General features: G+C 46.4%; 1 protein-coding gene across 1 annotated transcript in view; it reads left to right on the top strand.

Moving 5' to 3' along the window:
* LOC139262693 (putative ammonium transporter 1) overlaps positions 1 to 27,439 on the top strand; it is a 106,532-nt gene that overhangs the window by 26,244 nt on the left and 52,849 nt on the right. The window contains exons 6-7 of the mRNA XM_070877845.1: positions 8,287 to 8,511; positions 12,404 to 12,542. Coding sequence (XP_070733946.1) covers positions 8,287 to 8,511; positions 12,404 to 12,542 — 364 coding nt within the window. The remainder of the gene's footprint in view (positions 1 to 8,286; positions 8,512 to 12,403; positions 12,543 to 27,439) is intronic.

Below are 27,439 nucleotides of genomic sequence, written 5' to 3'. Positions count from 1 at the left end.
AAGTTGCTCCTGAGGAGATTTCCGAAATATGGCTCTTTGGAAGGCTGGATTAGAGGAACAAGGGTTTCTGTATCTGGTGGCTTTAACATTATTGACATCGGGATGAGCCTTTTCTTTGAAAATTGATCATGTCAAATAAAAGTATTTAATCAAATGGGGGAAGGACCACAGTTTTAGCCTGTTGGAAAGAGATGTAGCAGTCATTTTGTTGTCTTTAAATATCAGAGGCTGTCTCTGAGCTCCATTTCTATCTCCTGCCATTGGTCAAGATAGCAGATACCTTGAAACCATGTTATGTTTGGCTAACAAAGTGCAATCTTTTGTTCATTGGGTAATCCATATGAGAGTTGATGTGGGAATTTCTTTTAAACTATAGGCTTCTGTGAGCTCAAGTTTCTTTCACTCTGAACAGTTACTTTGTTAGCCCTATCTTGGTATATAGGATTAGTAAGGCAAGCTTACTTATGATGGGCCCACCTTAACTTGTTTGTCATTCTTAGGTCTCATTTTGCCACTGATTGTATGTGAATTTTACTTATCTCAGGAAGTCACAATGCTGAAGTCTTATCTGCCATTTTTCATTTCTTTCATATTCCGTCCCATTTCTATTGTTTGAAAAGAGGGGTCACACAGTAGAAACTTACAAGTGAAATTGATTTCAATTTAAACTGTTCAGATTATAAATAATGGCATAGTCAGTTTGCTTTTCAGGTTACAGAACATGGCTTTAAAAGGGCTGATTGTGTGAGTACCGGCCATGAACATTAGGAAATTGAGCAGCGCTTGGGTGAGCCTCCCCACTAAAGGTGCATACTCGCAACATCGGCACTTAAAATTCTGCATTAATTGAAAAAGTTAGGGGGAAAATTCCAATCAGAGGCTTCCTTCGGACGAAGGCCTCCGACCTGAACATTTTTGGGGAACATACCTGGTGGTCCCGGAGGTGCTTTCGATTACGGTCGGAGGCCTTCATTCGATGCGCAGCGTACGGGGAGAGGATTTACCTGTACGGACGGACACACTGGGGTCACGTGGGCCTGGACCACCAATCACTGTCTAGTATTCTCATTGATAATTATGGGATTTCCGATTTTGCGAGTTCCCATTATTTTCACTGTGAAAACCTTCCTAAAACAAGAAACACAACATAATAAATTTAAAAAAACACCTCGCATATTTAAAATTAATTGAAATTAAAGTGAATTAAATATTTTACAAAAATATATATTTTTGATTTTTTTTTAATGTGTTTTAATAGGGTTTAAAATAAACTTACCTTAAATGACAGGGTCTTTAACATAAAATGTATGATTACATTTAATTTTTATATGTTTTAAAACTCTTACAATGGTAAAAGTAAGCTATACTACTGCTTTTACCAAGCGTAAAAGTTTGAAGGACATTTGCTGGGCATGAGTTGGGCAAATAGCCCAATCTCTCCCGTGCGAATGTCCTTCTCCCAGGGATGCGCAGGATCTGTCAAGAGAAATTTTGACAGATAGGAAAAGTTGGTTTTCGGCACATGAGTATCGCGCCCCGAGGCCTCGTGTGCAATTCATACAGACCCAGTGAGGCCGGAATACTCGGCAAATTATTTTCATTGTGTAGTACAAACAAGAGACCAGCACAATAACTTACTTTTCTTATAAGCATTGATCTGTGAAGTCTGGAATCTTCATGTGACACTTTGCAATTATGACACTCACAAGATGTAGACATTATTCTGGATCTTAGGAAGGACCTTTTTATATTTTGTTCTGCCCAGTTGAGTGTGTTGGGGTGTGGGCTCCCAGAAATCAGTCCATCGGAATTTGCTACCTTGTGTTGGACTATTTACATCATCAATATGAGATGTCAGTCTAGGGTTCCTATAAAAAAATGTACTAAACACCAGTTCACACAATCATATGGGCCAAAGCTTCTCTGTGCTACTGCATTATTTATGCCTTTCTCACATAAAGGTATTATAAAGGTATAGGAAGATTTTTTGCAGTATTTATGACAGCAACCTTGAATGTTTGGACTTTAGAGCTGGGGTATATAATCTTGTTTAACCTTTCCTTGTTCACTCTGAATAATGGCTGGATTCTGTGCTCCTGGAGAATTTTCTAAATCATCTGAAGGCTCAACTCCATTATTAGTATCATTAATGTAGTGTCCTTACTCTATAACACGAAACCACACGAGGCACATTCTATGGACAAATGTCACTGTGTGACCTGACTCTTTATTCACAAGACCAAGGAGTGATGACCCTGCGTGGGACCTCCCTTTATATACCTGAATGAGCAGGTGAGGAGTGTCTCCCACAAGTTCACCCCCCTGTGGTCAAGGTGTGTATCTCTTGTTTATGTACAGTATTACAGTGGTGTTACATAGAGTTTACATACATGACCTCCCCCCAAAGTCTTATTGGGATCATAGGTTAAGTCTTTCAGGTGGTCTACGCTCCCTTGTGGAGCGCCGCAGTTGGGGCTCTGGTTGTTGAACCTTGGCATGTGTGTCTGTCACCTGTGGTGATTCCAGCCTGTCCGGGCTGACCGCAGGGACTGTGCATGCTTCTGATTGTTCTTGTTGCTCGTTCACTGGCGGTGGTGTGAGCACTATCTCGTGGTCTTCTTCAGGTTCCTCAATGTCCATGCTGAACCTTTTTTTTTACTTGGTCGAGATGCTTACGGCATATCTGACCATTGTTAAGTTTTACCACAATGACCCTATTCCCCTCTTTGTCAATTACAGTACCCTCAAGCCATTTGGGCCCCATGGTGTGACTGAGGACAAATATAGGGTCATTTATTTTTATACACCTCCCCCTCGAATTTCGGTCATGGTACTCATTTTGGGACTGGAGCTTGCCCTCAACTATATCAGTCAGGACTGGATGAATGAGGGACAACCGAGTTTTGAGTGTTCGTTTCATGAGTAGCTCCACGGGCAGGACCCCCGTGAGCGAGTGTGGTCGGGATTTATAGGCCAGCAGGAGGCGCGATAGGTGGCAGTGTAAGGAGGGTCCTTGAATCCTGAGCATACCTTGTTTAATGATTTGGACCGCACGTTCCGCCTGGCCATTGGAGGCCGGCTTGAATGGCGCTGTCCTGACATGGTTGATACCATTGCCCGACATGAACTCCCGGAATTCGTGGCTTGTGAAACATGGGCCGTTGTCACAAACAAGAATGTCTGGCAAGCCATGGGTTGCGAAGACCGCTCGGAGACTCTCCACAGTGGTGGATGTCGTGCACGAATTCAAAATGATGCACTCGATCCATTTCGAGTACGCATCGAATACAATGAGGAACATTTTTCCCATGAATGGGCCCGCGTAGTCTACATGATTACGTGACCATGGCCTGATGGGCCACGGGCAGAGCGGGGCCTCCCTGGGGGCATTGTCCAGCTGGGCACACGTCGTGCACCTGCGAACACAGTGTTCCAGGTCTGAATCAATTCCCGGCCATCAAACACATGACCGGGCAATGGCTTTCATCAGCACGATACCTGGATGCTTGCTGTGAGTTCCCTGATGAATGCTTCCCTGCCCTTCTGGGGCATGACTACCCGGCTGCCCCATAGTAGGCAGTCGGCTTGGATGGAGAGCTCATCCATCCGTCTGTGAAACGGTCTGACCTCCTCAGGGCAAGTTCCGTATGCGGGTGTCCAATCCCCAGTCAGGACACATTTCTTGGTCAGAGATAGGAGGGGATCTCTGTTTGTCCAGATTTTGATCTGGCGGGCTGTGATGGGGGAAACTGCGCTGTCAAAGGCATCGACAGCCATGACCATCTCAGCTCTTCGCTCCGCTGCCCCCTCAGTGGTGGCCTGCTGAGCGTGTCTGCACAATTTTCCGTGCCGGGCCGGTGCCGGATGGAGTCGTCATACGCAGCCAGCATGAGGGCCCATCACAGTATGCGAGCTGATGCATTGGCATTGACAGCCTTGCTGTCTGACAACAGGAATGTTAACGGCTTCTGGTCTGTTTCTAAAGAGGTACTGATGCATTTTTTTTTATACTATAGACACATGCGAGTGCTTCCTTCTCAACCACCCCATATTCCCGTTCTGCTTGAGAGAGCGACCTGGAGGCATAAGCTACAGGCTGTAGTTGCCCCATAGCGTTACACTGCTGCAACACGCAACCAACCCATATGACGATGCATCACATGTCAGAACCAATTTCTTACAGGAGTCGTACAGGGTCAATAACTTATTTGAGCAAAGTAGATTCCGAGCCCGATCGAAAGCCCGTTCCTGACAGTCCCCCCAAAACCAATCACAACCCTTATGCACGTGTAACGGCTCCAACTTAACGTGCTTAAGTTCGGCAGAAAGTTCCCAAAATAGTTCAATAGTCCCAGAAATGAATGCAACTCTGATATGTTGCAGGGCCTGGGTGCTCGTCGAATCGCCTCTGTTTTGGATTCGGTGGGCCGAATCCCATCTGCAGCAACCCTCCTGCCCAGAAACTCAACCTCATGAGCCACAAACACACATTTGGACTTCTTGAGTCGCAGGCCTACCCGGTCCAGTCAGCGTAGCACCTCCTCCAGGTTATGGAGGTGTTCCTCGGTGTCACGACCCGTGATGAGGATGTCGTCCTGAAATACAATTGTTCCAGTGATGGATTTAAGTAGGCTTTCCATGTTTCGTTGGAAGATCGCTGCCGCTGACCAAATGCCAAATGGGCACCTGTTGTAAACGAACAGTCCCTTGTGCGTGGTGATGGTGGTCAGTAGTTTAGTTTCATCAGCCAGTTCTTGGGTCCTATAGGCTGAGGTGAAGTCCAACTTGGTGAATAGCTTGCCACCTACCAGTGTGGCAAAAAGGTCCTCCGCTCTCGGGAGCGGGTATTGGTCTTGTAGGGATACCTGATTGTTGGTGGCCTTGTATTCGCCACAGATCTTGACAGAGCCATCGGCTTTTAGGACAGGAACGATGGGGCTCGCCCAGGCGCTGAATTCAATGGGCAAGATGATGCCCTCTCTCAGCAACTGGTCCAATTCGCTCTCTATTTTCTCCCGCATCACATACGGCACCACTCTGGCTTTGTGGAACACTGGTCTGGCATCCAGGGTGGTGCGTATCACTACTTTGGTACTTTTGAACGTCCCTACGCCAGGCTGGAATAGTAACTCGAATTGCTGTAGGACTTGGGAGCATGAACTTCGCTCCACAGGTGACATTGCGTGCACATCCCCCCATTTCCAATTCATCTCAGCTAACCAGCTCCTCCCCAACATAAGAACATAAGAAATAGGAACAGGAGTAGGCCATATGGCCCCTCAAGCCTGCTCCACCATTCAATAAGATCATGGCTGATCTGATCATCGACTCAGCTCCACTTCCCTGTGCGCTCCCCATAACTACTTATCCCCTTATCATTTAAGAAACTGTCTATTTCTGTCTTACATTTATTCAATGTCCCAGCTTCCACAGCTCTCTGAGGCAGTGAATTCCACAGATTTACAACCCTCTGAGAGAAGAAATTTCTCCTCATCTCAGTTTCAAATGGGTGGCTCTTATTCTAAGATCGTGCTCTCTAGTTCTAGTCTGCCCCATCAGTGGAAACATCCTCTCTGCATCCATCTTGTCAAGCCCCCTCATAATCTTATACGTTTTGATAAGATCACGTCTCATTCTTCTGAATTCCAATGAGTAGACGCCCAACCTTCTCAACCTTTCCTCAAAAGTCAAACCCCTTGTCCCCGGAATCAACCTAGTGAACCTTCTCTGAACTGCCTCGAAAGCAAGTATATCCTTTCGTAAATATGGAAACCAAAACTGCATGCAGTATTCCAGGTGTGGCCTCACCAATACCCATTATAGCTGTAGCAAGACTTCCCTGCTTTTATACTCCATCCCCTTTGCAATAAAGGCCAAGATACCATTGGCCTTCCTGATTACTTGCTGTACCTGCATACCATCTTTTTGTGTTTCATGCACAATTACCCCTAGGTCCCGCTGTACTGTGGCACTTTGCAAACTTTATCCATTTAAATAATAAATGCGGGACCATTGCCCGGGACAATCCAGAGCGGCAGCCGGTTCACTGATCCATTGTGTGTGACAGCCAACATTGCACTGCCTAGCACCGGAATTATTTCTTTGGTGTAAGTCCGTAATTGTGCCTCAATGCGTTCTAGTTTGGGTCTACTGGTTTTGAGTGGCCATATCTTTTCGAATTGTTGAACACCCATGAGTGACTGGCTGGCCCCTGTGTCCAGCTCCATGTGTACAGGTATGCCATTTAATAAAACCCTCATCATCATTGGTGGCGTTTTGGTATATGAGCTGTGAATGTTTGCCACATGGACCCGCTGAACTTCAGCATCCATCGATTTTCCCCATGAGTCGTCCTGCCTCAGAAGCTCCTTTTCTGGTCCATCCGCCTCATAAATTAGCGTGGTTGCAGGCTTCCTGCACATTCGAGCTAAATGGACACTGAGATTACAGTTTCTGCAGACAAACTGTTGAAATCTGCAAGCTTTAGCAGAGTGTTTGCCCCCACACTTCCAGCATGAGCTGAAGTTCCCATTGTTGTGAACAAAGGAGCTATGACTTGGCATTCCTCGCTGACTGTCCCTTTGACTGCTCCTAAGTACCCTATTGGTGGGTGTCAATGGCCCCATCCCGGGCCGCATTGTGCACTGTGATGGCGTAAATGTCCGTTCAACCTGCCATTGTCTCTGTTAGAGACCCACTCTGAGGTCTATTGCTGCCTGGGGTGTGTCAAACTTCCCCTGCCTGCCTGCAGGGCTCTGAGCCGCATTTATGATATTGACTCCCTGATCCATCGCTGCGTTAGAGACAGAATTGCGCGCATAAATCATTTTGGTTACTTCCTCCCCCGCCATGAAAGTCTGAGCCATCAACGCCGCTGCTTCCAAGGTCAAGTTCTTGGTCTCAATTAACTTTCGGAAAATGCCAGCATGACCGATGCCCTCTATAAAGAAATCACTTAGCATCTCCCCCCTGCAGGCATCTGTGAACTGACAGAGGCCAAATGCCAGAGGTCCGCTATGAAGTCCAGTATGCTCTGTTCTTCACTACGTCGGTGGGTATAGAATCTGTGTCGGGCCATGTGTATGCTGCTCACCAGTTTGAGGTGCTCACCGATTAGTTTGCTGAGCTCCTCGAAGGTTTTGTCCACGGCTTTTCAGGTGCTAGTCGGTCCTTCATGAGCGTGTCAGTCTTAGGTCCGCAGCTCGTCAGAAGATGAGCCCTTCACTTGTCAGCTGCTGCATTTCCCAGCCATTCTTTCATGAAAAAGCTCTGCTGAAGCCTCTCAATGAAATCGTCCCAGTCCTCACCAACACAGTATCATTCCTCTGTGCTACCGGTGGCCATTCTCGTGGGTCGTTGATTCCCGTTTCTTGTCGCCAAATGTAGTGACCTTACTCTATAACACGAAACCACACGAGGCACATTCTATGGACAAAGGTCACTGTGTGACCTGACTCTTTATTCACAGGACCAAGAAGTGATGACCCTGCGTGGGACCTCCCTTTATATACCTGAATGAGCAGGTGAGGAGTGACTCCCACAAGTTCACCCTCTGTGGTCAAGGTGTGTATCTCTTGTGTATGTACAGTATTACAGTGGTGTTACATAGAGGTTACATACATGACAATTAATAAAGATATGAGTTGCTGTATTTTCTCACTAGTCACTTCAACCTGGCACTGCACTGACTGCAGAGAAGAGGGTGCGTAGAAAAGCTGTTCCAGGCCTCCGTCATTACTGCTGTGGGCAGTCTGATAGGAGATATGCTGGAAGCCAGACAAATGATTTTCTCCTCCTCGTGAGTTGTCTACTCTTGTCACCTTCCCACGGTTGACTTCATAAACTCTGTGAAATGGGGTATGAACCCGTGTCCCATTGCTCCAATGCATTGCATATACCAAAATTATTTTCCTCAAAAGCATTCTGTGAACTATTTTCTGCAGTTGGTGAGACACTGGCCATGGACTAAATCCAAGGGAACCTGATAGGATGAAAGCCAATGTAAAATGTGTCAGTTTCAATCCAGTCCCTGCTGGATATGGACCTACTGCACAAAACTGCTAATTTGGCACCAAATTAATTTTTTTTTAAAGAATTAATTTTCTTTCCGTGTTCAGAGAGGTTTTCTCTCAACTGCATTGCGCAATAGAACTGTATGGCTAACATTGTGTAGCTCTAGACCATAGGATCTGATTATGAAAAGCCACTTCCAACACGGGGATCATTATAAAGCTGTAAGGTAAAAAAACAAGATGCATACATAGTGATGTGTTTCTTCTTTTAAAGCTTGCAGTTCTTGGAGCTTCTATGCAATTAGTAGGCTCCTTAGGCTTTGTTGTTGGTGCACAAGGTCACATTACAGAGTCTGGAGATGGTCAGTTGGCCAGTCTTGCTGTGGTCAATACTCTACTATCAACAGGATCTGCAAGTTTATATGGTTTGTTTTTCCTGAGAATGAGGAGAGACACCTACAGTGTGCTACGTTTGATGAATTCTGCACTTACTGGAATGGTAAGTACTCATGTGTTACGATTGATGCAAATATATTCATTAAATGGTGTGTAGAATGCACTGAAAGAAAGACGTGCAATTATACACAGAAGGTACAGAAAGAAAGACTTGCATTTCATGACCACCGGACATCTCAAAGCACTTTTCAACCAATTAAGTACTTTTGGATGTAGTCACTGTTGTAATGTTGGAAACACGGCAGGCAATTTGGGAAGAGCAAACTCCCGCAAACAGCAATGTGATAATGACCAGATAATCTGTTTTATTAATGTTGATTGAGGGATGCATATAGGCCAGGACACCGGGGATAACTCCCATGCTCTTCTTCAAAATCGTGCCATGGGATTTTTTATATCCACCTTTAGAAAGCAGATGGGTCCTCGGTTTAACGTCTCATCCGGAAGACGGCACCTCCGACAGTGCAGCACTCCCTCAGTACTGCACTGAAGTGTCAGCCTAGATTTTTGAGCTCAAGTTCCTGGAATGGGAATTAAATCTACAGCCTTCTGACTCAGAGGTGAGTGTGCTATCCACTGAGCCACAGCTGACACAGGGCCAGAAGAGATCAAAATGAACAAAATATACAATATTTCTCATAAATTTCAACGCCTTTTTCTACCAAGTATCGATCCAGCCCCCTCTGGAATGAGTGCATCTCACTTTCCAACCAGTATTCTGTTCTGCGTACTGGTGGGGGCGATGGTTCCTCTGGGGAGTGCAGCCAGAGCCAAGTCCACGGCACCACGGGTGGCTCAACTGCTCAGGGAATTCGATAGTTGGGGAGCAGACAGATGTTTCTGCAGCCACAGATGTGACTCCAGGATGGAATGTTGCCTCCCTGATGCCAGAGTCAAGGATATCACTGACCGACTGCAGGACATTATGAGAGGGGAGGATCATGGTCCATATCGGTTCCAAGGACATGGGAAGAAAGAAGGATGAAGTCCTGCAGGCAGATTTTATGTCGCTAGGAGACAGATTAAAAAGCAGGACCTCAAAGGTAGTAACCTCTGGATTACTCCAGGTGCCACATGCTAGTGAGTACAGAAATAGGATGATAGAACAGATTAATACGTAGCTGGAGAGATGGTGCAGGAAGGAGGGTTTTAGATTTCTGAGGCATTGGGACCATTTCTGGGGGAGGTGGACCTGTACAGCAGGATGGGTTGCACCTCAACAAAACCGGGACCAATAACCTTGCAGTGGGGTTTGCTAGTGCTATTGGGGAGGGTTTAAATTAGTTTGGCAGGAGCATGGGAACCTGAAGTGTAAAAACTGTAGGGCAGTAACAGTAGGGGATTTCAACTACCCTAATATTAGCTGGGATAGAATCAGTATGAAAGATATAGAGGGAGCAGAATTCCTAAAATGCATTTAGGAGAACCTTTTCAGCCAGTATGTAATGGTACTGGACTTAGTTTTAGGGAATGAAGCTGGGCAGGTGGAAGAGTTATCAGTGCAAGTGATCATAATTCAGTTAGATTTAGGGTAGTTATGGAAAAGGACAATGATAGACCAGGAATAAAATTTCTCAATTAGGGGAAAGCCGATTTTACTAAGCTGCGATGTGATTTAGCCAAAGTGGACTGGAAACAGCAATTTGAAGGTAAATCAGCATCAGCGCAGTGAGAGACATTCAAGGAGGAGATCCTGAGGGTTCAGACCAAGTATGTTCCCTTAAAGAAAAAGGGTGGGACTAACAAAGCTAGTGCCCCCTGTCTGTCAAAGGACATACAGGGTAGGAGAAAGAAAAAAAGGGAGAATTATGACAGATACCGAGGGTTCAATATGGCAGAAACCCGAGAGGGTATAGACAGTGCAGGGGTGAAATTAAAAAGGAAATTAGGAAAGCAAAGAGAGAGCATGAAAATATTTTGGCAAGTAAAATCAAGGAAAACCAAAGATGTTTTCTAAGTACATTAAGAGCAAGTAGATAACTAAAGAAAGAGTAGGGACTATTAGAGACCATAAAGGTAATGCGTGTGTGGAGACGGAAGACATGGGTATGGTTCTTAATGAATATTTGCATGCTTTCACAAAAGAGATGGGCGATGCAGACATTACAATCAGGGAGGAGGAGTGTGAAATATTAGCTGAAATAAACATAGTGCGAGAGGAAATATTAAGGGGTTTAGCACCTTTGAAAGTGGATAAATCCCCAGGCCCGGACAAAATGTATTCCAGGCTGTTAAGAGAAGCAAAAGAGGAAATAGCAGAGGCTCTGACGATCACTTACCAATCCTCTCTGGTTATAGGTGGGCAAAACAATGGCAAATGGAATTCAATCTGGAGAAGTGTGAGGTAATGCATTTGGGGAAGGCTAACAAGGTCTCTCCTGTGTCGCTCCAAGGCCGGCAGTTTAGCTTGGGGTTTTCACTTGTTCAGCTGGCCTAGCGGCACAAAAGAGGTGTTGAATGCCTCCCTTAGTGCTCCGCTCCAAACTCAAGGCCCAGCTGATGAATTTCGCGACGGCAGGCGCAAACCATTTACCGGCGCAAAATTTACCACTCCGCCCGGGACAACACCTCTTCAGAGGCGTGACCGTATTTCTCCCCATTAATCTCATTGAATGGTGGAATAGGTTCATAGGGCTGAATGGCCTACTCCAGGTTTCCCACACCATTTCCGCCTCTGCATTAATATTAGGACCTATGCTAACATTCAAGATTAGATTGCATAGGCGGATAAAGGAAAACTCAATTTACACCCAAATCCTGCCAGCCTGATGTTAATAAGACTGACCTCTAAATAGACCAGGCCTCCCGTCAGCACAATTAGCTGGCAGGCCGGCACACTCTGCTAGTCAGCTGTCTAATGGTTGAAATCTACTCCGCATTTTAAATAATGAGCTGTACAGTGTTTATGGCATAACAATGATGATACAAAGATGGGAGGAAAAGCAATGTGTGAGGAGGACACAAAAAATCTGAAAAAGGACATAGACAGGCTAAGTGAGTGGGCAAAACTTTGGCAGATGGAGTATAATGTTGGAAAGTGTGAGGTCATGCACTTTGGCAGAAAAAAATCAAATAATAAGTTATTATTTAAATGGATAAAAATTGCAAAGTGCTGCAGTACAGCGGGACCTGGGGTTACTTGTGAATGAAACACAAAAGGTTATTATGCAGGTACAGCAAGGGATCAGGAAGGCCAATGGAATCTTGGCCTTTATTGCAAAGGGGATGGAGTATAAAAGCAGGGAAGTCTTGTTACAGTTATACAGGGTATTGTTGAAGTCACACCTGGAATACTGCGTACAGTTTTGGTTTCCATATTTACGAAAGGATATGCTTGCTTTGGAGGCAGTTTAGAGAAGGTTCACTAGGTTGATTCCAGAGATGAGGGGGTTGACTTATGAGGAAAGGTTGAGGAGGTTGGGCCTCTACTCATTGAATTCAGAAGAATGAGAGGTATCTTATTGAAACATATAAGATTATGAGGGGGCCTGACAAGGTGGATGCAGAGAGGATGTTTCCACTGATAGGGGAGACTAGAACTAGGGGGAATAATCTTAGAATAAGGGGCTGCCCTTTTAAAACTGAGATGAGGAGGAATTTCTTCTCTCAGAGGGGTGTAAATCTGTGGAATTCGCTGCCTCAGAGAGCTATGGAAGCCGGAATATTGAATAAATTTAAGACAGAGATAGACAGCTTCTTAACCGATAAGGGATTAAGGGGTTATGGGGAGCGGGCAGGGAAGTGGACCCGAGTCCATGATCGGATCAGCCATGATCATATTAAATGGCGGAGCAAGCTCGAGGGGTTGTATGGCCTACTCCTGCTCCTATTTCTTATGTTCTTATTAACACAAGCATTTTTAAAGTTTTTCTAAAAGCACACATTGTACCCGATATTTACCAAACATTAATTTTTCTTTGCTTTGCTTTTGTCAGGTAGCAGTTTGTGCAGGTGCCAACAAGTACATTCCTGGACTGGCAGTAATGTGTGGGGCCTCAGCATCTCTATTATATATGGCACTTGAACATTTATGCACGGTTGTAAAGATTGATGACCCAGCAGATGCTATTGCCAGTACGGTTCTTCACTAACCAAATCAATATTATTTAGTGAGAGATTCAATTAATGCAGCACTTTTCAAAACATCAGGTTGTCCCAATTCGCTTTACCGCCAATTAAGTACTTTTTGCAATGTCGTCACTATTGTAATTTAGGGAAATGCGGCAGCCAATCTGCGCACAGCAAGATCCCACAAATAGCTCTGTGATAATGACCAGGTAATCTCTTCTACTAATGTTGATTCAGGGATAAACTTTAGCCAGGACAAATATCAGGTTTGCATGATCGTCCACTGCGGAAGATTGATGGAAATGCCTATTAGTGCATGTGTCCTGGGTTTTTGGCAATCGTCTACCCAAGTTACAGCATCTGATTGTGGGAACCCGGTAGAAATTCCCGGCGTTGGTCTATAATGCACCTTGAAAATTAGACTGTCAAAAGACAGTTCAACATGTACATGTTTTGTTACCATTTGTGTACTAGGACCCAATAGCTTAGTGAGAAAAAACACTGCACAGCGTCTATACACCAGAAGGTCTCTTGTGCATAGAATCATAGAATGGTTCCAGCACAGAAAGAAGCCATTCGACCCGTCGAGCCTGTGCCAGCTCTCTGCAAAAGCACTTCAGGCAGTCCCACTCCCCCACTCTTTCCCTGTAGCCCTGAAAATTATTTTCCTTCAGGTACTTATCCAATTCCCTTTTGAAAGCCATGATTGAATCTGCCTCCACCACCCTTCAGGCAGTGCATTCCAGATCATAACTACTTGCTGTGTAAAAAAGTTTTTGCTCATGTCCCTTTTGGTTCTTCTGCCAATCACATTAAATCTGTGTCCTCTGGTTCTCGACCCTTCTGCCAATGGGATGAGTTTCTCTCTATCAACTTTGTCTAGACCCCTCATAATTTTGAACACCTCTATCAAATCTCCTCTCAACCTTCTCTGCTCTAAGGAGAACAACCCCAGCTTCTCCAGTCTACCTACGTAACAGAAGTCCTTCATCGCTATAACCATTCTTGTAAATCTTTTCTGCACCCTCTCTAAGGCCTTCACATCCTTCCTAAAGTGCGGTGCCCAGAATTGGACACAATACTCCAGTTGAGGCCAACCCAAGGTTTTATAAAGGTTCATAATAACTTCCTTGCTTTTGTACTCTATGCCTCTATTTATAAAGCCCAGGATCCCGTATGATTTTTTTAACTGCTTTCTCAACCTGCCTTGCCACCTTCAATGATTTGTGCACATACAATCCTAGGTCTCTCTGTTCCTAAACCCCTTTTAGAATGATACCCTTTAGTTTATATTGCCTCTCCTCATTCTTCCTACCAAAATGTATCACTTTGCACTTTTCTACATTAAATTTCATCTGACACATGTCCGCCCATTCCACCAGCCTGTCTATGTCCTCTTGAAGTTTATCACTATCACTGTTCACTATACTTCCAAGTTTTGTGTCATTTTCAAATTTTGAAATTGTACCATGTACACCCAAGTCCAAGTCATTAATATACATGAAGAAAAGCAGTGGTCCTAGAATCGACTCCTGGGAATACCATTGTCTACCTTCCTCCAGTCTGGAAAACAACTGTTCACCACTACTCTCTGTTTTCTGTCAGTTGGTCAATTTCATATCCATGCTGCCATCATCCCTTTTATTCCATGGCTTTCAACTTTGCTGGCAAGCCTATTATGTGGCACTTTATCAAATGCTTTTTGGAAGTCCATGTACACCACATTGACCGCATTGTCCACATCAATTTGCTCTGTTACCTCATCAAAAAACTCAATCAAGTTAGTTAAACATGATTTGCCTTTATCAAATCTGTGCTGGCTTTCCTTTATTAATCCACACTTGTCCAAGTGACTGTTAATTTTGTCATGGATTATAGTTTCTAAAAGCTTCCTCACTAACGAGGTTAAACCGACTGGCCTGTAGTTGCTGGGTTTATCCTTACACCCTTTTTTGAACAAGGGTGCAGCATTTGTGGTTCTCCAGTCCTCTAGCACTACCTCCTTATCTAAGGAGGTTTGGAAAATTATGGCCAGTACCTCTGCAATTTAAACTTTACTTCCCTCAGCATCCTAGGAAGCATCCCATCTGGTCCTGCTGACTTATCTACTTTAAGTACAGCCAGGCTTTCTAGTACCTCCTCTATTATGTCTCAAATAAAGCAATGTGAATGAGTATTGTAGACTTGAGTAAGTGTGACCTTAGTCTCTTTATTCTGACTCTAGAGTGCTGGCACAGCATGGGAGGCCAGTTTATATGCAGTGCTCCCAAGGGATGATGGGATCACTTGGGACTCCATCAGATGTGCCCTCTGGTGCCGGTAGAATGCTGGTTACAAGGATTTGCATACATAACATCACTCCCCTCCAAAGTCAATAGTATACTTTATTACAGGGTGAGACAATCTGGGCTTTCCGCTCCCTAGTCGATCATCTCGGTACAAACACAGGTGCAGGTGAGTTGGTTGGGCCTTCGCTGGGCTGCTGTGCAACTGGCCTTGCTGGGCTGCTGGGGATGATGAATTCAGCTTTGTGGTCGACCGTGATGTTGGTTGCCACTTCTGTGTGGAGAAGTGGCAACGAACATCGGAGGGTCGAAGTTGTTGGTGTCCTCTTCAGGTTGCTCGTGGCTGTCTGTGAATCGCAGTTTGGTTTGGTCCAAATGCTTTCTGCAAGTTTGCAAGTTTGACCTCAAACACCCTACTTCCTTCTTTAGCAACGACAGTGCCAGAAAGCCATTTGGGACCATGTCCATAGTTGAGTACAACTACAGGGTCATTGAATTCAATATCACATGACAAATTTGTGCGATCATGGTAAATGCTTTGTTGATGCCGCTTGCCCTCGATATGATCATGGAGATCAGGGTGGACTAGAGAGAGCCTTGTTTTGAGTGCCCTTTTCATGAGCAGTTCGGCAGGGGGATCCCCGGTGAGGGAGTGAGGTCTTGTGCGGTAGCTGAGCAGGACCAATGTCCGAGGGAGAGTGTTTGCTAGTGCTGTTGGGGAGGAGTTAAACTAATATGGCAGGGGGATGGGAACCAATGCAGGGAGACACAGGGAAACAAAAAGGAGACAAAAGCAAAAGACAGAAAGGAGATGAGTAAAAGTGGAGGGCAGAGAAACCCAAGGCAAAAAACAAAAAGGGCCACTGAATATAAAGGGGCTGCAGGAGGGGTCAAAACTAAAAATCATGGTTTAAAAACTAGTATTAAAACACTCTACCTAAATGCACGCAGCATTCAAAATAAAGTAAATGAGTTGACGGCACAAATCATTACAAATGGGTATGATTTGGTGGCCATTACAGAAACGTGGTTGCAGGGCGGCCAAGACTGGGAATTAAACATACAGGGGTATCTGACGATTCGGAAAGATAGACAAGAAGGGAAAGGAAGTGGGATAGCTCTGTTAATAAAGGATGATATCAGGGCAGTTGTGAGAGACGATATTGGCTCTTATGAACAAAATGTTGAATCATTGTGGGTGGAGAGTAGAGATAGTAAGGGGAAAAAGTCACTGGTGGGTGTAATTTATAGGCCCCCAAATAATAACTTCACGGTGGGGCGGGCAATTATCAAGGGAATAATGGAAGCATGTGAAAAAGGAACGGCAGTAATCATGGGGGATTTTAACCTACATATCGATTGTTCAAATCAAATCGCACGGGGTAGCCTGGAGGAGGAATTCATAGAATGCATACGGGATTGTTTCTTAGAACAGTATGTTACAGAACCTACAAGGGAGCAAGCTATCTTAGATCTGGTCCTGTGTAATGAGACAGGAATAATAAACGATCTCCTCGTAAAAGATCCTCTCGGAATGAGAGATCACAGTATGGTGCACTTTTAAGGAGCTCTTTCATAGTGCGCAATGCGTATAAGGTGGCCAAGGTTAGTGGGAAACTAGAAGATTGAGAAAATTTTAAACGACAGCAAAGAATGACTAAAAAAGCAATAAACAAAGGAAAGATAGATTACGAAGGTAAACTTGCGCAAAACATAAAAACAGATAGTAAAAGCTTTTACAGATATATAAAACGGAAAAGAGTGACTGAAGTAAATGTTGGTCCCTTAGAAGATGAGAAGGGGGATTTAATAATGGGAAATGTGAAAATGGCTGAGACCTTAAACAATTATTTTGCTTCGGTCTTCACAGTGGAAGACACAAAAACCATGCCGAAAATTGCTGGTCACAGGAATGTGGGAAGGGAGGACCTTGAGACAATCAGTATCACTAGGGCAGTAGTGCTGGACAGGCTAATGGGACTCGAGGTAGACAAGTCCCCTGGTCCTGAGGAAATGCATCCCAGGGTATTAAAAGAGATGGCGGAAGTTATAGCAGATGCATTTGTTATAATCCACCAAAAATTCTCTGGACTCTGGGGAGGTACGAGCAGATTGGAAAGCAGCTAATGTAACGCCTCTGTTTAAAAAAGGGGGCAGACAGATTGAGTGTGAGGAAGTAGTGTCTCAAACGAGCGTACTATGTTTAAACAAAGTGGGATGAGGGCAGAGTTGGCTAAAGTAGACTGGAAACACAGACTAAACTGTGGCACAATTGAGGAACAGTGGAGGACTTTTAAGGAGCTCTTTCATAGTGCTCAACAAAATTATATCCCAGTGAAAAAGAAGGGTGGTAAGAGAAGGGATAACCAGCCGTGGATAACCAAGGAAATAAAGGAGAGTATCAAATTAAAAACCAATGCGTATAAGGTGGCCAAGGTTAGTGGGAAACTAGAAGATTGGGAACATTTTAAACGACAGCAAAGAATGACTAAGAAAGCAATAAAGAAAGGAAAGATAGATTCCGAAGGTAAACTTGCACAAAACATAAAAACAGATAGTAAAAGCTTTTACAGATATATAAAACGGAAAAGAGTGACGAAAGTAAATGTTGGTCCCTTAGAAGATGAGAAGTGGGATTTAATAATGGGAAATGTGGAAATGGCTGAGACCTTAAACAATTATTTTGCTTCGGTCTTCACAGTGGAAGACACAAAAACCATGCCAAAAATTGCTGGTCACAGGAATGTGGGAAGGGAGGACCTTGAGACAATCACTATCACTAGGGGGGTAGTGCTGGATAGGTTAATGGGACTCAAGGTAGACAAGTCCCCTGGTCCTGATGAAATGCATCCCAGGGTATTAAAAGAGATGGCGGAAGTTATAGCAGATGCATTTGTTATAATCTACCAAAATTCTCTGGACTCTGGAGAGGTACCAGCAGATTGGAAAGCAGCTAATGTAATGCCTCTGTTTAAAAAAGGGGGCAGACAAAAGACAGGTAACTATAGGCTGGTTAGTTTAACATCTGTCGTGGGGAAAATGCTTGAAACTATCATTGAGGAAGAAATAGCGGGACATCTAGATAGTAATAGTGCAATCAAGCAGACGCAGCATGGATTCATGAAGGGGAAATCATGTTTAACTAATTTACTGGAATTCTTTGAGGATATAATGAGCATGGTGGATAGAGCTGTACCGATGGATGTGGTGTATTTAGATTTCCAAAAGGCATTCGATAAAGTGCCACACAAAAGGTTGCTGTAAAAGATAGAGGCACGCGGAGTCAGAGGAAATGTATTAGCATGGATAGAGAATTGGCTGGCTAACAGAAAGCAGAGAGTTGGGATATATGGGTCCTTTTCGGGTTGGAAATCAGTGGTTAGTAGTGTGCCACAGGGATCAGTGCTGGGACCACAACTGTTTACAATATACATAGATGACCTGGAAGAGGGGACAGAGTGTAGTGTCACAAAATTTGCAGATGACACAAAGATTAGTGGGAAAGCGGGTTGTGTAGAGGACTCAGAGAGGCTGCAAAGAGATTTAGATAGGTTAAGCGAATAGGCTAAGGTTTGGCAGATGGACTACAATGTCGGAAAGTGTGAGGTCATCCACCTTGGGAAAAAAAACAGTAAAAGGGAATATTATTTGAATGGGGAGAAATTACAACGTGCTGCGGTGCAGAGGGACCTGGGGGTCCTTGTGCATGAATCCCAAAAAGTTAGTTTGCAGGTGCAGCAGGTAATCAGGAAGGCGAATGGAATGTTGGCCTTCATTGCGAGAGGGATGGAGGTCCTACTGCAACTGTATAGGGTCTGGTGAGGCCGCACCTGGAGTACTACGTATAGTTTTGGTCACCTTACTTAAGGAAGGATATACTGGCTTTGGAGGGGGTACAGAGACGATTCACTAAGCTGATTCTGGAGATGAGGGGGTTACCTTATGATGATAGATTGAGTTGACTGGGTCTTTCCTCGTTGGAGTTCAGAAGGATGAGGGTTGATCTTATTGAAACATTTAAAATCATGAAAGGGATAGACAAGATAGAGGCAGGGAGGTTGTTTCCACTGGTCGGGGAGATTAGAACTAGGGGGCACAGCCTCAAAATACCGGGGAGCAAATTTAAAACCGAGTTGAGAAGGAATTTCTTCTCCCAGAGGGTTGTGAATCTGTGGAATTCTCTGCCCAAGGAAGCAGTTGAGGCTAGCTCATTGAATGTATTCAAGTCATAGATAGATAGATTTTTAACCAATAAGGGAATTAAGGGTTACGGGGAGCGGGCGGGTAAGTGTAGCTGAGTCCACAGCCAGATCAGCCATGATCTTGTTGAATGGCGGAGCAGGCTCGAGGGGCTAGATGGCCTACTCCTGTTCCTAATTCTTATGTTCTTATGTTCTTTTGACTTGGGACAGGCGGGTCTGCAGAGAGCCTTCTGACACGTGTTTCAAGCTTTGCTTGATGGTTTGGACTGCCCGTTCTGCCTGGGCGTTAGATGCGGTCTTGAATGGGGCAGATATGACGTGCTTGATCCCATTGCGGGTCATGAATTCCTTGAATTCAGCGCTGGTGAAGCACGGGCCATTGTCGCTGACAAGGACATCAGGCAGGCCTTGCGTGGCAAACATGGCTCGTAGGCTTTCGATGGTGGCAGTGGATGTGCTTACAGACATTATTACACACTCAATCCATTTTGAATAAGCATCCACAACAACCAAAAACATTTTGCCTAGAAACGGGCCAGCGAAGTCAACGTGAATCCTAGACCATGGTTTCGAGGGCCATGACCACAAACTTAGCAGTGCCTCCCTGGGTGCATTACTCAGTTGAGAGCAAGTGTTGCATTGGTGCACGCAAGACTCCAAATGTGAGTCGATGCCGGGCCACCACACATGGGATCTGGCTACAGCTTTCATCATTACTATGCCTGGGTGGGTACTGTGTTGGTGGTGCATGAACGTTTCCCTGCCTTTCTTCGGCAGAACCATGCGATTACCCCACAAAGGACAGTCTGTATGTGTTATGTATTGATGTGTATATCGTCCTGGTACCTTAAATGTAATATAAGCACAATGGTACACCACAGAGGGCGCTGTGGTGGGAAACCTGGAAGTACCTGCAACAGGCACTATAACTGACCACCACACCTGAGAGGCACTCTGGAGCTGAACAATAAAGGACGAAGGTCACAGCAGTTAGATTAACACCAGACCGTGTGGAGTCAGTGATTTGTGTGCTACATACACCACATTGGCGGCAAGAAAACAGACGAACTCCACACAACCATGGCTACTCTGGGCTCGCTAAAGGATTTTACCGTGGGCAATGATTGGGAGGCCTTTACGGAAAGGCTCGAGTACTACTTCACAGCAAACGACCTGACGGAGGACACGGACGCAATGAGAGGTAAGCGTAAGGCGATATTGCTCTCCAGTTCTGGAGATGAGGTTTACTGTCTCGTCAGGGATTTTCTGGCACCCAGGAGCGCCAGGGACAAGTCATACGAGGAGCTGACTAAACTCATTCGTGACCAGTTGAAACCAAAGGAGAGCATCCTCACGGCCAGATACAAATTTTACCATCACTGCAGACCCGAGGGCCAGGATGTCACCAAATATGCTGCGGACCTCAGGAGCCTCGCGGCGCCGTGTGATTTTGGCGCACACCTTGACTAGGCGTTACGGGACGTTTTCATTATGGGGATTGGCCACGAGGGCCTCCATCACAAGCTGTTAGCCACGGAACCCACAGTCACTCTGACAAAGGCTATCACCATCAGCCGGGCACATATGACCTCGACTTGCAGCACCAAGCAAATAATCCACACAGTCTCGAACCCTGCAGGCACTGTCCACAGGATAGCGCACACCACGGACAAAACTGCAGAATGTGGCTCTGCCAGGGGCAGAGAGCACGGACCTCGGGGTCTTGGAACTCAGAGTCCGCTGAGGGGGGCGAATTAAGCAGCACCATGCTGGCGTAGTGGAGGAAGCCATGGGGCTCACCAGTGCAGGTTTGCAGAGTACACGTGCAATACCTGCCACACGAATTGCCACCTTCAGCGTATGTGTGAAAGAAATCTGACTCACCATGTGGCTGAGGAGATGGGGGATGATCCGCCATCCAGCGAAGAGCAGGCAGAAGAAGATGAGGTGTTGGGACTGTACACATGTACCGACGATTCGCCCCCAGTGATAAGGGAAGTAAAAATCAACAGAGTCCCTGTGAGTATGGAAGTGGACACGGGTTCGGGTCCGTCGTTGATGAGTCGGAGAACTTTTGATCAACTGTGGATTAACCCAGCTGCATGACCCAAGCTGGTCCCGGTCACGGCGAAGCTGCGAACCTACATCAGGGAACTAATACCTGTTCTTGGCAGAACGATGGTGCAGGTATCCCACGGGGATGAGACACACGGTTTATCTTTGTGGGTCATTGCAGGTGATGGGCCAACATTCCTCGGCCGGAGGTGGATGGGGACGGTCCGTGGGAGCTGGGAAGACTTCACCACTCCACAGGCTGCTGCTCCCCGGGGTGCTGCCGTGCCCCGGCTCCCCAGAGAGCAGCGCTGACCGAGCTGGAGCTGCAGCCTCAATCCACCCACAGGCAAGTCCCAGCCCCGGACCTCACACAGAGCTCCTGCAGCCCCAGCCCCCACAGGCAAGCAGCCCTGCAGAGAGGGGCCTAGTGTGGGGGGGGGGGGTGGCGGTGAGCAGGCGGGGCGCGCGGGATCCAGGATGGCCGGTGGATCGGAGGGGCCCACGTAGAGGGAGAGTCGGGTGGCGGCAGCAGCTGGAGGTCGGCGGCTACGGTGGCCGCCAGAGAAGCGACGACGACAGCCGCAGAAGAGGCGGCAAGTCAGGTGGCAGCGGAAGGGAGCGGAGGCTGCGACGGCGGAGGGCATCCGGAGCGGCGGCGTCGTGTCCAGAGCAGCAGAGCATCAAAGATGGCGGCGCCCAAGGAGAAGCCTCGTGGAATCCTCCTGCCTCAAAGATGGCGCCTTAAAAAGGAAATGCACCCGGGAGTCTTAAAAGGACCTTACCATGAGGTGGTCCCCACAAAGAACTTCTGTAAGGCAGAGCGAGTCTAAAATGAGCTATGTTAATGTGAGATGGCGAATTTATAATAAGAATTAATATTTTAATGTTGAATGGCCACTGTACTTGTGTAAAATAATGGATATGAAGTACAATTCACAGCAGTTAGATTAACACCAGACCGTGTGGAGTCAGTGATTTGTGTGCTACATACACCACAGTATGGACATTGCATCTTTGCGCCGCTGGAACAGCTTGATCTCTTCATGCATCGCCACTGGGACAAGGGACAGTAAAGGATCCTGATCTAGCGGGCCGTAACGGGTGACTTTTCGTTTTCAAATGCATCCATTACCAAGAGCAAGTCTGCAGGCTGTGCCATTTCCACCCCAGTAGTGGGCATTGGTAGCCGACTGAGAGCATCAGCGCAGTTCTCTGCGCCTGGCCTGTGGCGAATTACATAGTTATATGCAGACAGTGTGAGCGCCCATCTTTGGATGCGAGCAGAGGCATTGGTCTTGTTGTGTATGGAGAAAGAGTCAGACTGAACACTGTGAGCTTGAAGTAAAGTGTGATCGTGGTCTTACTGCAGGCCTCCAGAGTGCCTCTCCAACCTGTGAAGCCTCCTTATATACCTGTGCTCCCAAGGGATTATGGGATCCCTTGGGACTCCAGAGGATGAGCCCTCTGTTGGCTGTACAGAGTAAATACAAGTATACATATATAACAACACCTCCTGCACCCCCCCTCCCGCCCCGCCCTGTCAAAGTCAATAGTGTAACTATTTACAATGTGAGTCGATCTGGGGTCCTTCTTGCCCTGGTTGATCATCTCAGTGTGAAAGCTGGTGTTGTTGAATCTTTTCTTGGGCCCTCGTTGGGCTGCTGTGCAGCTGGCCTTGCTGGGTTGCCTGGTGTGTTGGGCCCTGCTGTGGATGATGGGTTCTGCTTCGTGGTCAACCGTAGTGCCGGTTGCCACTGGTGTGTGTGTTGGGGGATCAAAAAAGGTAGGGTCCAAGGTGGGTTGCTCAGGATAGTCCATGAATCTGAGTTTGATTTGGTCCAAGTGTTTGCGGTGAGTGAGTCCATTTGAAAGTTTGACCCGAAACACCTCTTTGCATCCCTCTTTGGCCACGATAGTGCCGGGAAGCCACTTGGGACCTTGTCCATAATTTAATACAAATACAGGATCATTGATTTCAATCTTGCATGACACATTTGCGCTGTCATGGTATGCACTTTGTTGAAGCCGTCTGCTCTCTACCTGTTCATGTAGATCAGGGTGAACTAATGAGAGCCTTGTCTTAAGTGCTCTTTTCATGAGCAGTTCAGCAGGTGGGATCCCAATGAGTGAGTGTGGTCTTGTGCATTAGCTAAGCAGGACTCGGGATAGGCGAGTCTGCAGTGAGCCTTGAGTTACCCTTTTCCAGCCTTGCTTGATGGTTTGCACTGCTCTCTCTGCCTGACCATTGGACTCTGGTTTAAATGGGGCAGATGTGACATGTTTGATCCCGTTACGGGTCATGAATTCTTTGAACTCAGCACTGGTAAAACATGGCACGTTGTCGCTCACCAGGATATCGGGTAGGCCGTGTGCAGCAAACATGGCCCGCAGGCTTTCAGTAGTGGCAGCGGACGTGCTAGCCGACATTATCTCACATTCAATCCATTTGGAATACGCATCTACAATCACAAGGAACATTTTACCCAAGAACGGGCCTGCATAGTCGATGTGTACCCGAGACCACGGTTTGGAGAGCCAAGACCATAAACTTAGCGACGCCTCCCTGGGTACATTGCTTAACTGCAAGCATGTATTACATCTGTGAACGCAGGACTCTAAGTCCGCATCGATATCGGGCCACCACACATGGGATCTGGTTATTGCTTTCATCATTACGATGACTGGGTGGGTACTGTGGAGGCCGTTTCCCTTCTGGGGACCACTACTTGACAGCCTACCTGTATAGACATTTCACCATTGCATGCTGGAACGGCTTTTTGTCTTCCTGCATTTCCACTGGGACACTGGACCAGCTCCCATGAAGCACACAGCTTTTGACTAGAGATAATAAGGGGTCCTGGCTTGTCCAGGTTTTGATCTGCCAGGCATTGACGGGTGATTGCTCACTCTCTAATGCTTCCATAACCATGGCTAGATCTGTGGGCTGCGCTATTTCCACCCCCCGTGGTGGGCAATGGCAGCCTACTGAGAGCATCGGCGCAGTTTTCTGTGCCTGGCCTGTCGCGGATGGCGTAGTTGTATGCAGACAACATGAGTGCCCATCTCTGGATGGGGGCCGATGTGTTGGTATTTATCCCTTTACTCTCAGAGAACAGGGATATAAGTGGCTTATGGTCAGTTTCCAATTCGAATTTTAGCCTAAACAGGTATTGATGCATTTTCTTTACCCCATAGATACATGCTACGCTTCTTTCTCAATCATGCTGTAGGCTCTCTCAGCCTTAGATACACTCCTGGATGCATAAGCAACAGTTTCCCGAAATCATTAGCTTTTTGCAATACACACCCGACGCCATATGACGACGCATCACATGCTAGTACTAAACACTTACATGGATCATACAACACAAGCAATTTGTTTGAGCATAACAATTTTTTCACTTTTACACAGGCATTTTCTTGGCTTTTGTCTCAAATCCACTCGTCCCCTTTTCGTAGTAAGCCATGTAGTGTGCTGAGACCCGGTAAGAAGTTACCAAAGTAGTTCAAGAGTCCCAGAAACGACTGCAGCTCCGTTACGTTCTGTGGCCTTGGTGCATTCTCGATTGGCTCCGTCTTCGCGTAGGTGGGCCTGATGCCGTCCGCCGCAATCCTCCTTCCCAGGAACTCCACTTCAGGCACCAGGAAAATGCACTTCGAGTGTTTTAACCTGAGCCCCATGCGAGTGAGTCGACTAAGAACCTCCTCCAGGTTCTGCAGATGCTCGACTGTGTTCCAACCTGTGACCAAGATGTCATCCTGGAAGACTACGGTGTGCGGGACTGACTTCAGTAAGCTTTCTATGTTTCTCTGGAATATCGCAGCTGCCGATCGGATTCCAAATGGGCATCTGTTATAAACAAAAAGACCTTTGTGCGTGTTGAGGGCCTGCGATGATTCCTCCAGTTCCTGCGTCATGTAGGCTGACGTCAGATCCAGCTTCGTGAACATCTTTCCTCCCGCCAGCATTGCAAAGAGGTCGTCGGCCTTTGGTAGTGGGTATTGGTCCTGCAGGGAGAAATGATTGATAGATTCTTTGTAATCGCCGCAGTTTCTGACGGTGCCATCTCCCTTGAGGACTGGGACAATAGGACTGGCCCACTCATTGAACTTGATCGGGGAAATGATGCCCTCTCTTTGCAGCCGGTCTAGCTCGATCTCTACCCTTTCTCTCATCATGTACGGTACGTCTCTCGACTTGTGATGGATGGGTCGCGCCCCCAGAATTAAGTGGATCTGCACTTTTGCTCCTTCGAATTTCCCAATGCCTGGTTCGAATAGCGAAGGAAATTTGTTTAAGACCTGGGCACACGAAGTCCCATCAGCAGGCGATAGTGCTCGGACGTCATCCCAGTTCCAGCGTATGTTTCCCAGCCAGCTCCTGCCAAGCAGCGTGGGACCATCGCCCGGTACCACCCAGAGTGGTAGCTTGTGCACGGCTCCATCGTAGGAGACCTTTACAGTAGCACTGCTGATTACAGGAACTTCGTGCAAGTTCTTAATTTCGTGCAAACTGGAGTTAAGACTGGCCTTGAGGCCTTGTTGCAGCACAACCTTTCGAAAGTCTTTTTGCGCATGATGGACTGGCTTGCGCCCGTGTCCAGCTCCATTGACACCGGGACTCCATTTAGTTCAACATTCAGCATTATCAGGGGACAATTCATGCTAAATGTGAGCACCTCATGTACCTCTGCCTCCTCGATCTGAGGCTCTGGTTCATCGTGATCCTCCGTGGATCTGTCCTCCTCTGAAACATGGTGGTTTACAGGTTTAACAGGCTTTGCAGCTTGCCTGCACACTTGTTGGAGGTGTCCCATTGTTCCACGGCCCTTACAAATGTTCACTTTGTATCAGCATGAATGGAAACGATGATCATCCCCACAGCACCAACAAGGTGTTAATGGCCTTGCATTCATCACCCTTGATGGTGGACTCTGAGACATCTGCGGATTTGTAGCTGCAGGTATGTGTGACCTGCCTTGTCCGTTACGATTCGAAAACAACATCACTTTGTTCATAGTACTTGTAGCAGCACTTGTGTGCTGAGAAATTTACTTCGTATTGTTACTGGTGGCTGAACGCCTGGGCTATCACTATGGCCTTACTCAAGGTTGGGGTCTCTACAGTCAAAAGTTTGCGAAGTATGGTTTCGTGGCCAATGCCAATTAAAAAAAAGTCTCTGAGTATGTGCTCCAAATGTCCTTCAAATTCTCAATGTCCTGCAAGGCGTCTTAGCTCGGCGACATAACTCGCCACTTCCTGGCCTTCAGACCTTTTGTAGGTGTAGAACCGGTACCTTGCCATTAGAATGCTTTCCTTCGGGTTCAAATGCTCTCGAACCAGTGTGTACAAATCGTCGTATGATTTCTCCGTGGGTTTCGCTGGAGTGAGCAGATTCTTCATGAGGCCATACGTTGGTGCCTGTAAGGGGTGGTTTACAGGGGGTCAGCTTTCCCTTCTGACCTTATATGAGCGGTTCCGAATCGCTCCCACACCCTTGGTTCTAGACACTGGAATTATGAAGGGACTGTGACAGACTTGGACAGACAATCGGTTTCAAGGTAGGAAGCAGGTATGGCTTTATTGTGTTTAAAAAGAAGTAAAAGGCAAACCTTTAATAACACACACAGACCAATACACACTGAGGGGTACAACACATTGAATAAAATGTCAAATTGCAGCCTGTGGGGAAAAGAATACAGCTTAAACTCTAAATGGGGTAAAGCGGAGAATGCAGATACATTTACACAAGTTATCCCAGCCTCCCTCCCCCAATTCCCCTAACTAACTAAGTTATAGCTCTGTGAGTTCAGGGGCCATGCTCACCAATCCCCTTTTTGACAGTTGCCGGTGAATCGCGGTTTCGGGGTTCGCTGCACTTGGCCTTCGAGGTGAGCCATACCCCGGTCGGAGGAGAGGACTTCGGACTGCGTAGTCTTCGGTTGGGGTGCGTCCGTTGATGCGGTAAGTTGCGTTTTGGATGTATGGGGTAAGTACCCACTTTCTTTGGTTAGGAATAGTTTTAGTTAGTCCCTTTTGGTAATTTCTCACCCGTTGGTCATTCCGAAGTAGATTGTAGAGTGGAAATAAATGTCGATTCTTCGGTTTTTGCTGAGTTGGTTTTGGTTGGTCGTTTCGCTGGTTGTGGTGGCCCGGGTTGTCAATTTGGTTGCTGACAACCTTCCATTTTGTGGGCCTCGTGCTCGGTCGGTCCTTGATGATTTCTTGTAGTTTCCTTCACTACTCCATTTCTTCACTCCCCACCTCCGGCTGCTTATGTCTGTCTGTGTTTGAGTCTGTGTTCTGCTGTTCGAGTCTGTGTCCTGCTTTCTGTGTTCTGTTCCTTGGTAAAACTGGGAAT

The sequence above is a fragment of the Pristiophorus japonicus genome, chromosome 4 (assembly GCF_044704955.1).
Source record: "Pristiophorus japonicus isolate sPriJap1 chromosome 4, sPriJap1.hap1, whole genome shotgun sequence".
Classification (NCBI taxonomy): Eukaryota; Metazoa; Chordata; class Chondrichthyes; family Pristiophoridae; genus Pristiophorus; species Pristiophorus japonicus.
This window is presented reverse-complemented; position numbering and strand designations above follow the sequence as displayed.